A 14,509-nucleotide genomic window follows, 5' to 3' on the forward strand; every position below is an offset into this window, starting at 1 on the left:
ATGCGCACCATGCGTGCATCACGTCGTGCTTCATGGCGCGTAAATGATGACGCTTAAATGACGCGCAAGTGGGACAGTCCCTAGGCTTTTTACAGCATTGACTCAGAGGATACAATTTTATATCAGCACCAATGTTGGAGATAAGAGCCTGTGAGGTATGATTACTTGTTAAGTCAAATCTCTTTTCTTGCATTGAAAGTTGAGAGCTACTGTGATTCTTATTTGAAACAAAAATTCTAGAAATGCATTCCATCAATAGCACAATAAATGTTATGAACTAACCACAATGTGTTGTACTCGGTCCCTGAAATATAGCTTCACAATGGCCATTGCGGGGGGACTTCAAATTCGTTGATCTCTCTCCTGTATACAACTTTGACTATTTTAAAGCTGAGTGTCACAGTGAAATGTACGAGTTGAACAAAAATAGACCCAACAGTGAAGTAAACTGAAGATAAACACAAAATGCTGGAGTAACTCAGTGGGACAGGGAGCATCTCTGGTTGGAAGGAATGGGTGGACATTTTGGGTCGAGACCTTCTTCAGACTGAGCGTCAGGGAAGAGGGAGAAACAGAGATAAGGAAGGGTAAAGTGTGAAACAAGACATCAAAAAAGATGAGGTCAAGAAAAATGTAGAATAGATCATTGTTAGCTAGGAGAAGGTGACAACAAAGCAAGCAGAGATAAAATGTAATCGGTGACAGTCAGACTGGTCGGAAAAACCACTGGGAAGGGGAGGGATGGAGAGAGAGGGAAAGCAAGGGTTACTTGAACCTAGAGACGTCATTATTCATACCGCTGGGGTGTAAGCTGCCCAAGCAAAATATGAAGTGCTGTTCCTCCAATTAACCTGGACCTCACTCTGACAATGAGGAGGCCCAGGACAGAAAGGTCGGTGTGGGAATAGGAGGGGGAATTAAAGTGTCTAGCAACTATCAGATCAGGTAGGTATAGGCGGACTGAGCGGAGGTGTTCAACGAACGATCGCCGAGCCTGAGCTTGGTCTCGCCGATATATAAGAGTCCACACCTGGAACAGCGGATCCAGTAGATGAGGTTGGAGAGGGTGCAAGTGAACCTCTGCCTCACCTAGTTACCTCTTTCATGCTTCTCTAATGTGAAAATGTCAATTAATGTGAACTTTTCTGTGAAATGTGTACTGTTTGTACAGCTACATCTTTACATGGACCATGATTTCAATGTTTTTCCAGCAAGCTTCCTTTGTTGGAAAAGGCACACTGCTGCCCAACAATCTATGACGTCTCAGAAATATATGTCAAACATGAAATAACATTAACTGATTCATGATGGTTGCCTTTAATAATACCATACATTTCTAAATTCTGCTTTTAATTATGCATTCTATAGACTTCCTATATGCATATTTTCAACTGGAATAAACCAAACTTAAATATACTGAGGTACACAAAAATGCTGGAGAAACTCAGCGGGTGCAGCCAGCATCTATGGAGCGAAGGAAATGGCGACGTTTCGGGCCGAAACCCTTCTTCAGACTTAAATATACTGAGGATCTATCTATCAGTGGTTAAGAACTAATGGACCTTGACATACAGAAATACAAGAAAACTTGGGATAAGAAAGGCACTGGAAAGATGCACCAGTTTGAAGGCAGCATGCAGGAAAACACTGCGTACCCATGCTTTTGACTTTTTCTTGTATAATTTATGGTCCGCATTTTGTCTGAGCCCACCTGCCTGAGCCGCTGTTACATCCAAGATTTTCATTGTACCCGTAACATTTACACATGACAAGAAAACTGGCTCAACTTGACATGAAATGCCGTTTGGCCACAAAACAAATATTGTTCAATGAGGGCAACAAGTTGAGAAAGGAAGGTATCTTCATCCCCCTCATTACCCATCATGGTAGAATGTTCAAACGTGCAACCTTGCTCTGCCTTTAATTGCCAACATGAAATCCACTCATTAATACAAGCATGACATGGCAATAATCCAGGCAGGAAATCATGCAGGAATTTTGCGGCTTTGTTCAATTCATCACAAAAGGTGTAAAACATCTGCTTGAACTGCCCAAAATAGTTTCAATGCATCATATTGTTTAAACTGTGCAATGTAATTCATTGCAAGAGTAATGTCAAATGGGTAGTGTCATGTTTTGAGCGAAAGGCAGCCGGTGCGTACAGGGTGCTATTTTCGAGAGAGCAATCAATGTTGTGTAGTTGCAACTGTCAAATCTCACAAATAATGTCATCATATTTCACAGGGTTTTGTGGAGGTAGGCCAGCAGTAGCTTTCATATTCCCCCGTAGAGAGTTAGTGCACTGAAATGCAGCATTGTAATTTCCATATTAACCATGATGTAAAGTTATGTAGAAACAAGGAACTGCTGATGCTAGTTTATAAAATAGCCATAAAATGCTGAAGTAACTCAGACGGTCAGGCTGCATCTCTGAAGAACATGAATAGGTGACTTTCCAGGTAGAGACTTTTTCAGACCCGAAACGTCACCTGTCCATTTTCCGCACAGATGCTGCCTGACTCGCTGAGTTACTCCAGCACGATGTGCCTTTCCATGATGCAAAGTTGTCTGACTCTTCGCACACCATAATAAAGATAATAAAGCCCCCCAACATACACTTAATTCAAATAATTCTGAACAATGATAAAGGCCTTTTCTCTGTTGTTTCTATTACTTTGTCTCATATTCTCCGTGGTGTTTTAAAGGTATGACTGAGTATTAGTAGCTCTCTTCAACCTGCTTTTGAAAGGACGGGGGTCAGATATGTGAGTGAGCTGTGCGCAGGTACGACATGTCGGGTGCGTGGCACGCTGGGCTGGTCTGGGTTGGTCCGGAATGGGCTGGGCTGGGCTGGTCGGGATGGGCTGGGCTGGGCTGGGCTGGTCCGGGCTGGGCTGGGCTGGTCCGGGCTGGTCTGGGCTGGGCTGGTCCGGGCTGGGCTGTGTTGGTCTGCGCTGGGTTGGGCTGGTTCGGTCCTGTCCGGGCTGGGCTGGGCTGGTCCGGGCTCAGTTGGGTTGGGCTGGGCTGGGTTGGTTTTGTCTGGGCTGGGTTGGTCTGGGCTGGACTGGTTTGGGTTGGTCCGAGCTGGGTTGGGCTGGGCTGAGTTGATCCGGGCTGGGCTGTGTTGGTCTGCGCTAGGCTGGGCTGGTCCAGGCTGGGCTGGGTTGTGTTGGACCGGGCTGGGTTGATCTGGGCTGGGCTGGGCTGGTCCAGGCTGGGTTGACCTGGCCTGGGCTGGGCTGGGTTGGGTTGGTCCGGGTGGGCTGAGCTGGGCTGGGCTGGGCTGGGTTTGTCCGGGTTGGGTTAGTCTGGGCTGGGCTGGGCTCGGTTGGGTTGGTCCGGGCTGGGTTGGTCTGGGATGGGCTGGGCTGGACGGGCTGAGTTGGTCTGGGCTGGGCTGAGTTGGTCTGGGCTGGGCTGGGTTGGGTTGGTCTGGGCTGGGTTGGGGTGGCTTGTCCGGGCTGGGTTGGTCTGCGCTGGGCTGGGTTGGTCCGGGCTGGGTTGGTCTGCGCTGGGCTGGGTTGGTCTGCGCTGGGCTGGGTTGGTCCGGGCTGGGTTGGTCCGGGCTGGGTTGGTCTGCGCTGGGCTGGGTTGGTCTGCGCTGGGCTGGGTTGGTCCGGGCTGGGTTGGTCTGGGCTGGGCTGGTTTGGGTTAATCCGGGCTGGGCTGGTCTGGGCTGGGTTTGTCGGGTTGGTTTAGTCTGGGCTGGGCTGGGCAGTGCCCTGCTCTCGGGTTCACAGTCCCCTTGTTGACACTGGGTGAAACTCTCACATCGCCATTAGCGATGATTTTCCGCGACTCTCCCACATCATCTCCTCCCACACGGACAGCAAACTGCACATTTTCAAAACGTCATCTCGCAAGCCCAGCAGAAACCTATCGCAGCTGAATACAATAACAGAACAATGTCAAGCAGAAATTCAATATAGCAACGGAGGAAATGTGCAGGAAGGAACTGCAGATGCTGGCTTACAAGGAGATGTTTAAGCAAAGATATGGTGGAGTACCTCAGTGGGACAGGACAGCATCTCTGGAGAGAAGGAATGGGTGATGTTTCAGGTCGAGACCCTTCTTCAGAATGAGAGTCAGAGGAGAGGGAGATATGGAAGGGTAAGGTGTGAAAATGACAGATCAAGGCAGAGGATGATGAGGAAATGTAGAATGGTTCATTGTTAGCTATGGGGAAGGTGACAACAAGGCAGACAGTCTAATACTTAGTCAGGAGGACAGTAGGACTAGTCGGGGAACATCGTTGTAGAGTAGGAGGAGCCACAGAGGGGGAGCAGCGAGAGAGGATGGGTCAGAACTCTTGTCGGAGAGAGGAGGAGAACTTGAAAGTAGACATATCTTTGGAAAATTTTGCAGTGGAGCAGATGAAATGTGTTGACCAGAAATTGGGGCGCCCTGAAGGCTGGGTTTGGGGCCGTGACTACAGCAGTAAGGACGGGCGAGGTGGACCGATGCACGAACGGCAGCTGATGAATCTGAGGCTTTAAAGTCAGCATTAACGATAGTGGGTGTGCCAGACATGGCCACCAGGGGACACAGCTGTGGAACCATCGTGGATTCATAATGGCCAAATACTTATCACACAGGCAGATCTGAAGAAGAGTCTGGAAATGAAAATCAAAAAACTGCACAACCTGAAATATGGAATTAAAAGCAGTAAAGATCCTTGTGCCTATCTAAAAGCCACTATCATATTTGCCTTCACCGCCAACCCTTGCAGCACGTTCCAGGCACCCACTACCCTCTGTGTTAAAACTTGCTCCACACATCTCCTTTAATCTTTGCCTCTCTCACCTTAAAGTTATGCCCTCTGGTCCTTGGCATTAACATCCTGGGAAAAAAGATTCTGACTGTTTACCATATCTTTGCCTCTCATAATTTTATATACTTCCATCAGGTCTCCCCTCAGCCTCCAATACTGCAGAGAGAACAATCCAAGTTTGTCCAAACTCTCCTTATAGCCAACACCTTCTAATTGAAGTAGCATGCGGTAAACCTCTTCTGCATTCTCTTCAAAGCCTCCATACCCTTCCTGCAGAACTGCACGAAATGCTCCAAACGAGGCCGAACCAAAGTCCTATAAAGCCCCAACACGATTTGCTTGACTTTATATTCAATGCCCCAACAATGAAGATGGACACACCATACAACATTTTCACCACTCTATCTACTTGCCTTGCTTACTATCAGGGATCGTTGTACTTGGACCCCAAGATCTCTCTGTACATCAATGCTGTTAAGGGGCTTGCCATTAAATGCATATTTTCGCTTGCATTTGATCTCCCATAGGGTCTGTTTCCATGCTGGATGACTCAATTATTTTTTTTGTCACCCAAGGTTCCCTTCCCTTACCACACCTACAGTATCCTTCCTCCTTAACGGAGCATGCCAGTCTTGACTTCTGGTCAGCACATTCCTGAAGAAGGGTCTCGACCCGAAACGTCACCTATTCCTTTTCTCCAGAGATCCTGTCAGACCCACTGTTACTCCAGCTTTTCGTGTCTCTCTGCAGCACATGCGGACCTGAATTCTGCTCATTGTTAAATGTATAAATTGGTCATTCCAACTTATATTCAAGCACTAGGGGTAATAATTGGTTTAATTGCCAACATGTTTTCAGTCACTGTGTTTTTGTTGGGGACAACCGAGGATGTGGTAGACCACAATTAGATAAAAAGAGAGGAATATGATTTAAAAATAAATATTTCCGAACAAAGATGAATGCAAACATTGGTTGCGACCTCTTTTCTCTCTACTCTTTATTCGTTTTTCAGGATATGGGTGCCACTAATAACCCTTGAGAAGCTGGGATGAAGAGTCATGGCATATCCACTCACTAATATTTTTAACCCTATGTTTTTTGCTCAAATGCTTATTATTCTTAATTGGAGCACAGCTTTCTAAATGAGGAATAAAGTGAGCATGGATTTGAAGAAATATATACTTGTATTCCTGTGCATTTCAAAACCCTTATTTGGAATTTATTTGGAATTTATAATATATACTAGACCAAGTGCAGACCCGTTGGGTCTGTTCCCCCAACATGCGGTTGTGGGGGGGAGGCGGCATGCAGCGTCACACACACTAACTATCCCCCCCCCCCCCGCCCGCACTCACGCTAATTACCCCCCTTGATATTATATTAATATTATTAATTTGCTCCTTTTACCCCATAACCACCCTATCTACTGATGCATAGACCCCAACTTGCAGTCACATCCAGAGTGGGGGGGTGGGGGGGGTAGAGAGTGAGGGCAGAGAGAGAAGGGGCACAGAGAGAGGGACAAGAGGGAGAGGAGGTGGCGAGGAGGAGAAGAGGGAGGGTGGGTGAGAGGGGAAAGGTGGGGGTGGAGGAGAGAGATGAGGGTGAGAGTGAGGGGGGAGAGGTGAGGGGAGGGGGGCAGAGGGGAGGGAGAGAGGTGAGGGAGGGTGAGAGGTGAGGGGAGGGGAGAGGTGGGGAGCAGGGAGGGTGGAGGGAAGGGGGGGTAGGGGTGTGTGGAGGGGAGGGGGGTTTAGGGGAGGGACGGTGGGGGAGGGGAATGGAGGGGAGGAGGGGGAGAAAAAGAGGGGAGAGAGAGAGGGGGGAGTGGAGAGGAGGGGGGGGGAGAGGAGAGGGGGAGAGGAGAAGGGGGGGAGAGGAGAGGGAGAGGAGAGGGGGGAAGAGGAGAGGGGGGGAGAGGAGAGGGAGGGAGAGGAGAGGGGGGAGGGAGGAGAGGGGGGAGAGGACAGGGGGGGGGCGAGGTGAGGGAGGGGAGGAGAGGGGGGAGAGGAGAGGGGGGAGAGGAGAGGGGGGGGGAGGAGAGGGGGGAGAGAGAGTGCCTTTTTATTTCAACCCAAACCCCCCAAACAACCATTTGCAGGCAGTGCTTTTTTACTTTAACCATATGTTCATTTTCAAACCACATTAAGGGTACTTACTCACAGTTGTGTGGACATGTGTTAAGTGTTATTCACAGCTCAGAGAAACGTGACCCTCTGCCTTCCTTCAGCTTGCAGACTAATTGAGGCACACTACTTCCTGGTTTTATAGTCCATCCCCCCTGCCGCCAGCGGGGGCAGCAGAGAGAATGGGGAATTTTGTAAAATCATTAATATCTCTGTCATTTTTCATCGACTGGAAAAATCCTCGGCACACATGCGGCGGAGGGGGGCTCTGAGCGAGGTGGCCAAAAATAATGGCCGTAGTTGGCGGCGTTCTCTCGGAAATCGCAGCACAGATCGCCAAAACCGGTCAAGAACAGACTTTTAGTAATATAGATGGAAGCGTTAATTTGATACAACAATCCAATTACTATAATGTAAGTTTCAAGGAATTGATAAAATTGCAATGTAGTATCCATGGGGTTGTCAGATTCTAAATGTGTATAAAATAAAAAAAATATGAATCCAATTTGAAAATCTAAAATGAAACAGGAAAAAAAGTTAACATTACAGATCACAAGGAATAGGAGTAGAATTAGGCCATTCGGCCCATCAATCATGGCCCTCCCTCCCAATCCAATTCTCCTGCCTTCTCCCCATAACGTTCCCATAAGATTTTATATTGAATTCCACAGTTTCAAGGAACTTGTTTCCTCTGCTTCAGATCTAGTCAGATTTTCTCTCTCCACATGCCCAGGATATTGCCCAGCTGCAAGCCACCATCATCACCATCTTATCATACAGCACAAAACACACACACATTTATACTAATTCCATTTTATTCTACACACATTTCGATCAACACCCCATAATTTACAGTGGCCAAATAATGTACTGACCTACCTGTTGTTAGCACGCGGGTGTAACCTGACAACGCAGAGAAAACTCATTTGGTTGTGGTGAGAACTTTTAAACACATGTACAGCACCGAATGGCAGGATTAAAGCAAGATTACCGGTCGTGTGAGGCAGCAACTCTGCTATCTATGCTACTGTACAACCCAATTTGAGTATGCTACCACTTTTAGAGATTTATAGACTTGTATACCCTCTTTTTTAATAATCCCTTTATACAATACTAGACTAAGTGGGACCCGTTGGGTCCCAGCATCACACAGGAGGGCTGGTCCCACAACGCAATATTCCACCTCTCCAATTCCAATATTGGTGGCCAGTGGTGGGGGGGGGGGGGCTAGTATGGGTGTTGTGGGCTCAAGGGACTGGTTTCCAGAGGGTTAGTATGGACATTGTGATCCAAATGGATTCTTGGGCTGGCGGCTCAGTCACTCAAGCCTGTTGTGCTGGCAGCTCACTCACTCACGGCCGGTGGGCTGGCAGTTGACTCACGGCTATTCCTTGAAATTCCATTTCAAGCAGGGTGCAAGGCCACCAAATTCAAGTGCAGTTTCTTACCACTTCAAGCAGGGTGCAAGGCCACCAAATTCAAGTGAAGTTTCATACCATTTTAAGCAGGGTGCAAGGCCCACACTTCTGGGTTTTATAGTCCCTCCCCCCCCCACCACCAGAAGGGGCGTGGCCTCCAATCATGGTGTGATTGACAGGAGTGAGAATCTCAACATTTTTTAAACACTAATAACTCTTTTATTTTTCATCGTAAACCACTCACAGTTTAGTAGACATGTGTTCAGTGTTATTCACAGCTCAGACTGAGAGACGTGACCCTCTCGCTCCCCCATCTTGCAGAGACTGGCTGAGGCACTCAACACTTCTGGGTTTTATAGTCCCTCCGGAAGGGGCGTGGCCTTCAGGACCGAGAATCTCAACATTTTTTAAACACTAATAACTCTTTTATTTTTAATCGATGGGAAAAATCCTCTTGTCCCGCGCAGTTGAGGGTGACTCTAAAATGTCTAAAAATCAGCCGTAAGTGGCAGCGTTTTTCTAAAATCAATATACAGAACACCAGGAAGTGGTCAAGATAAGACTTTTAGTAATATATCATTCATCCTTATTAGACCTCCAAAATGCATTCGCGTTGTACTTATTGGGATTAAATTTTGTGCCATTGCTCTGCCCAATGTATCATCTGATCAACATCACTCTCCATCCCACTCTCAATAACACTGCTAATTTTTTTGCCTCCTTCAAACTTACTAATCGTACTTTCTCCATTTTCATTCAAATCATCAATGTGTATGACAAACCGTAACGGTCTCTGGGACCATTCTCTTTGTATGCCATGAGTTAAAGGCTTACAATCACAATAGGAACTGTCCACTATCGCCTTCTGCCTCCTATTACCAAGCTATCTTTGGATCCATTTGCCCAATTTGCCTCGGGCTCTAATGTTTTGGACCAGCCTTCCAATTGAAATCTTGTCAAGGCCTTACTGTTATGTGAGCGGCAGTGGGATATCTGGTAGAGACCTCTAGTGCTATATGTGTACAGTTTGCCCGCTCTCACTGTGACCACGTGGGTTTCCTCTGGGTGCTATTGTTTCCTCCCACATCCCAAAGATGTGCGGGTTTGTATGTCAATTGCTTCTGCAAATTGCTGCAAAAGTGTGCAGGAAGGGGATGAAAAAGTGGGATAACATAGAATTAGTGAGAATGGTGATCGATGGTCAGCATGGACTCGGTGGGCCATGCAGGTCCTGATACCATGCTGTATCTCTAAAACTTTGGTCAAACAGAATTGGTCAAACAGAATCTCCCACCAACAAGGGCACGCTGATCCCTGATTAATCCCTTCTTTGCCATGTGTAGACTCATCCTGCCCCTTGGAATTTTTTTTCCAATACATTCCCTATTCATTGAAATTCCTGCTGCCCAAATGTGGTATAAAGATACCACTTTTGATTTCCTCCAGTCATCTGGCATCTCACGTGTGGATAGTGAAGATTTAAATCTCTCCCTCCGGGCTTCATCAAACATCCACCTTTGCCTCCCATAGCAACCCGGATACATCTCAGCTAGTCCTGGGGATTTCTCCTCAGTAAATACAGATGAGAACCGCTCATTCCAGATCTCACCCATATTATCTGGCTGCATATAGAGGTTACTTCTCTGGTCCACATCCGACCCTTTCCCGAGTCACCATCCTGCTCTTAATATAGACTATAGACAATAGACAATAAGTGCAGGAGTAGGCCATTCGGCCCTTCGAGCCAGCACCGCCATTCAATGTCATCATGGCTGATCATCCCCAATCAGTACCCTGTTCCTGCCTTCTCCTCATATCCCCTGACTCCGCTATTTTTAAGAGCACTATCTAGCTCTCTCTTGAAAGCATCCAGAGAACCTGCCTCCACTGCCCTCTGAGGCAGAGAATTCCACAGACTCACCACTCTCTGTGAAAAAAGTGTTTCCTCGTCTCCGTTCTAAATGGCTTACTCCTTATTCTTAAACTGTGGCCCCTGGTTCTGGACTCCCCCAACATCGGGAACATGTTTCCTGCCTCTAGCGTGTCCAAACCCTTAACAATCTTATATGTTTCAATGAGATACCCTCTCATCCTTCTAAATCCTCTAAGTGTACAAGCCCAGCTGCTCCATTCTCTCAGCATATCCCGCCATCCCAGGAATTAACCTTGTAAACCTATGCTGTACTCCCTCAATAGCAAGAATGTCCTTCCTCAAATTAGGGGACCAAAACCAAAATTAGGACCTCTTTGCTCCTATATTCGAGTCCTCTTGTTATAAAGGCCAACATGCCATTCGCTTTCTCCACTGCCTGCTGTACCCACAACATTTCACTGGCAGAAAAAATGTTCCTTAATTTTATCCTGCCGTTTGCTTTTTCTCATAAAACTCTTGATATTCGTTGCCATTCAGCGTTCCTGGAACTTGTCTTCCTTATGTTTCACTCTTAAGTATATGTTGGCCCAGAATTCTCACTATTTTACTTGCAATATAAAATCCCACTCACCAGATGTAGATTTAACTGTAAGTAGCTACTCCCAGTCTGCTTTTGATATTCAAAATGGTCTTCAATAAACTCAGGATAATTTTTGTACCACCCTTCTACCTTAAAACTTGCAGAGTTATGGGCCTGTCCCACTTAGGCTATTTTTAGGCGACTGTCACAGTCGTAGCAAGTCGCCTAAACACCGGCGACTGGACCCCCCTTCAACATAAAGTTTGAAATAGAATCATTACTTTAACAACAAACAAATCCCAAGGTCAGCACTGGCGACAACCTACGTCACCTGGCGACAACTACGACAGCACCTACGTCAGGAGAAGTCAAGCTATGCTCATTGGCGTAAAACCCACTGTCGCCGACTGTCTCTGACTGTTTTCAATATGTTGAAAATCCAGCGGCGACCAGAAAGACGCTACGACTCTTTGGGCGACTGAGGAGACTACTCACGACCGAGGAGACTACTCACGGCCGTACAGGCGACACGCCGGCGACCATGTGGCGACAGCCTAATCGCCTGTAGTCACCTAAAAAATAGCCTAAGTAGGACAGGCCCATCATGGTCACAGTTTGTTTTGTGTATCTTTACTTGGAGCTGGTGTACTTGGTCACCACCTTTGTCCCTTCCGACACAGCATGCTTGGCCAGCTCCCCGGGCAGCAGCAGGCGCACGGCAGTCTGGATCTCCCGGGAGCTGATGGTCGACCGCTTGTTGTAATGGGCCAGGTGGGAAGCCTCGCCCGTGATGCGCTCGAAAATATCGTTGACGAATGAGTTTGTGATGCTCATGGCCTTGGACGAGATGCCGGTGTCGGGGTGAACTTGCTTCATCACTTTGTAGATGGAGTAACTCTCCTTCCTCGACTTCCTGCGCCTCTTACCGCCCTTGGGAGCTATTTTGGACGCGGCTTTCTTGGAGCCCTTCTTGGCCGCTGGTTTCGCCGCAGCATCAGGCATTTTTACAATCGACTTCAATCACGCAAATATTATGGTCAGTTTCCAAAAATCTTATCCACAGACATTGCAATTCCTTTTGTGGCTTCATTAACCAAGGGTATATCCAGGACACACCCTTCTATAGTAGACTATGTACTGGCTCAAAAGGCTCCCGAGGTGCTCTTTAAAAATTCCACCTCTCTAATCCTTTCTCATAGTGATGATCCGTGTTGAGTTAAAATTTGCTAGTATCATAATCCATTTGTTCTTGCAACTCTCTGTAATTTACCTGCATATCTGTTCCTCGATCTTCCACTAACGAGTGGGAAGACTGAAGCAAATCCTAGCAAATTGATCGTTCTTTTCCATTTTTAAGTTCTACTCATGACACATTTAAGGAGCCAGTCTAGGACGTTCTTCCGCACGACTTTAGTGATGGTTTCCTTTGGTGAATTTTGCATTCCTCCCACCATCCTTCCTCATTACTTCCTTCCCCTTTATTCTTCAAGTTTCCAAACATTATAATATTAAGCTCTCAGTCCTGGCAGACCATTGACCTGACAAATTATGTATGTTGCACAGACAAAAAAAGGGAAAGAACAGACGGCCTTCCAAGTGGTGCGAGGAAATTTGGGGATCCATGTACGTTTATCATTAAAGTAACAGATGAAGAAAATTATTTGTAAAGATAACACGATGAGTACCTTTATGTTAGGGAGCTGGATAGCAAAAGGCTAAAGATTATGCTGTAATGTTACAAAAATTCAAATTGGAACAAGGAGAGCAGTTCTGAGCACATCACCTTAGGAAGGATTGTGCTCAGAACACTGACGATAAACGCAAAATGCTGGAGTAACTCAGCGGGACAGGCAGCATCTCTGGATAGAAGGAATGGATGACATTTTGGGTCAACACCCTTCTTCAGTCTCTGGCCGTCTCCCCATAACCTTTGACACCCTTACTTCTTCAGTCTGTAATTAGCTTGGTATAAATGTAAATTGTGTTGAGGATAGTGTTACTGTGCGGGGATCGCTGGTCGGTGGGGACCCGATGGGCCGAAGGGCCTGTTTCCACACTGTATCTAAACTAAACTCCACTAAAATCTTCTATATGACATCATATCTGAAATTTAGAAAAAAATTGTTTATTGCAAATGTATGTCATGTAAAGAGAGAAGACAAGCAGGTGACAATCTTCATTGAGCTCCATTTAATCTGCATAAAAATTTGGGTTTCCACAGATACTGGAAAATATCCTTTGGGGACAATCTCTACCCTAGCCCTTCAATCTCTATCCACTCAAAATTCAGTACAATGGCCATGCCACAGCTAATCCATTTATCCATGCCATTGTTGACCTGACGTTGTACTTACCAAGAAAGAGTTCAACGGTTCGATTGAACGTTATTTATTTTTCCATCTTCCATCTTTCACCTAGCATTTTCTTGGAGTTTGGGATAGAGTCATAAAGTTATACAGTTTGGGCCTTGGGCCCAACTTGCCCACACCGGCCAACAGGTCCCAGCTACACTAGTCCCACCTGCCTGTGTTTGGTCCACATCCCTCCAATCCTGTCCTATCCATGTATCTGCCTAACTGTTTCTTAAATGCCGGGATAGTTTTCTTAAATGTTGGGGTAGATGGAGATTTAAATTGCCTCCTTTTCTGATTACACACTTTCAGCATTGAGTCTCGTGGTTATTTGTTATCTCACCATTTCTCCTACCTGTGATGATGGATAAAACAGTACTGTGACAGGTGTCATGCAACAGATATGAATGACCAAATTATGGCGATCGGGTGGGAAAACAAATAGTGTTGCTGCCTATTTGTGTTGTTACCAGAGAACTTGGCTCGATCCTGCCCTTGGAGTTTGCTGCCCAGTTAACACATTTCTTGCCTGCAGAACAGACTAATTTCAGTTTTGTGTATTATTGTCATGTGTACTGAGGTACAGTGAAAAGCTTTTGTTGTGTGCAGAAAAACAATACATGATTATTATTTTAATTTTTTTATTTATTTATTTTTTAATTAGAAGTAATGTACTGTCGTATAAACCATGGTATATAACATAATACATTTCGTATACAAATTGTTTAAAAATTGTTTTAAATTAAACAATATAAAATAATAGCCGTAAGAAAACAAGAAAGAAGAAGAGATTAAGGAAGATAGTGATGTGTAGGCCCTAAAAGCTAACAATTGATAGTTTGTGGATAGATAGATAGAAAGATAAAGCCCATAGAGATGTAGAAAAAAAGATAAGCCCAGAAATGAAAAGCAAAAAAAAAGAGAATATATTAAAAAAATCAAACGAAAATAAAGAGAGAAAAGAAGAAGAAAAAAGGGAAAAGAAGAAACTGAACAGAAAATAAAAGATATATACCTACTTCATAACTTTCCACAGCCCACAACTAGTTCTGAAACGGTTAATTACCAGAGTTATATTATACTTGTAATTGATTGATTGATTGATTATACCTTTAATAATCCTTTACAGGAAATTACAGTGCCACGACAGCTTCAAGACAGACACATCACCACACATTTCCTCAAATAGCTTCCATACTTAACAAGTTAAAATACAAGTTAAAATACAATGAATGAAAAAAAGTGGAGTTATTTATGCGCATTATATAACCTTATAGCAGCTGGTATACAAGACTTACTATGTCTCTCAGTTTTGCACATTGGTGCAATCAGTCTCTGACTGAAGATGTTCAAGAAGGAACTGCAGATGCTGGAAGATCGAAGGTACACAAAA

The 14,509-nt window shown here is 45.6% G+C and overlaps 2 protein-coding genes across 4 annotated transcripts in view; one reads left to right on the forward strand and one right to left on the reverse strand.

Moving 5' to 3' along the window:
- Nucleotides 1-14,509, forward strand: part of sugct (succinyl-CoA:glutarate-CoA transferase) — a 469,744-nt gene that overhangs the window by 440,035 nt on the left and 15,200 nt on the right. The gene's annotated exons all lie outside the window — the stretch shown is intronic.
- On the reverse strand, nucleotides 11,385-11,775 carry LOC116972385 (histone H2B-like). The gene has a single exon (XM_033019983.1). The coding sequence runs from the start codon at nucleotides 11,765-11,767 to the stop codon at nucleotides 11,396-11,398; it is 372 nt and encodes a 123-aa protein (XP_032875874.1). The 5' UTR covers nucleotides 11,768-11,775; the 3' UTR covers nucleotides 11,385-11,395.

The sequence above is a fragment of the Amblyraja radiata genome, chromosome 4 (assembly GCF_010909765.2).
Source record: "Amblyraja radiata isolate CabotCenter1 chromosome 4, sAmbRad1.1.pri, whole genome shotgun sequence".
Taxonomy (NCBI): Eukaryota; Metazoa; Chordata; class Chondrichthyes; order Rajiformes; family Rajidae; genus Amblyraja; species Amblyraja radiata.

Coding starts and splice junctions, on each gene's coding strand:
- LOC116972385 (XM_033019983.1), bottom strand. CDS start 11,767: ATGCCTGATGCTGCGGCGAAACCAGCGGCCAAGAAGGGCTCCAAGAAA.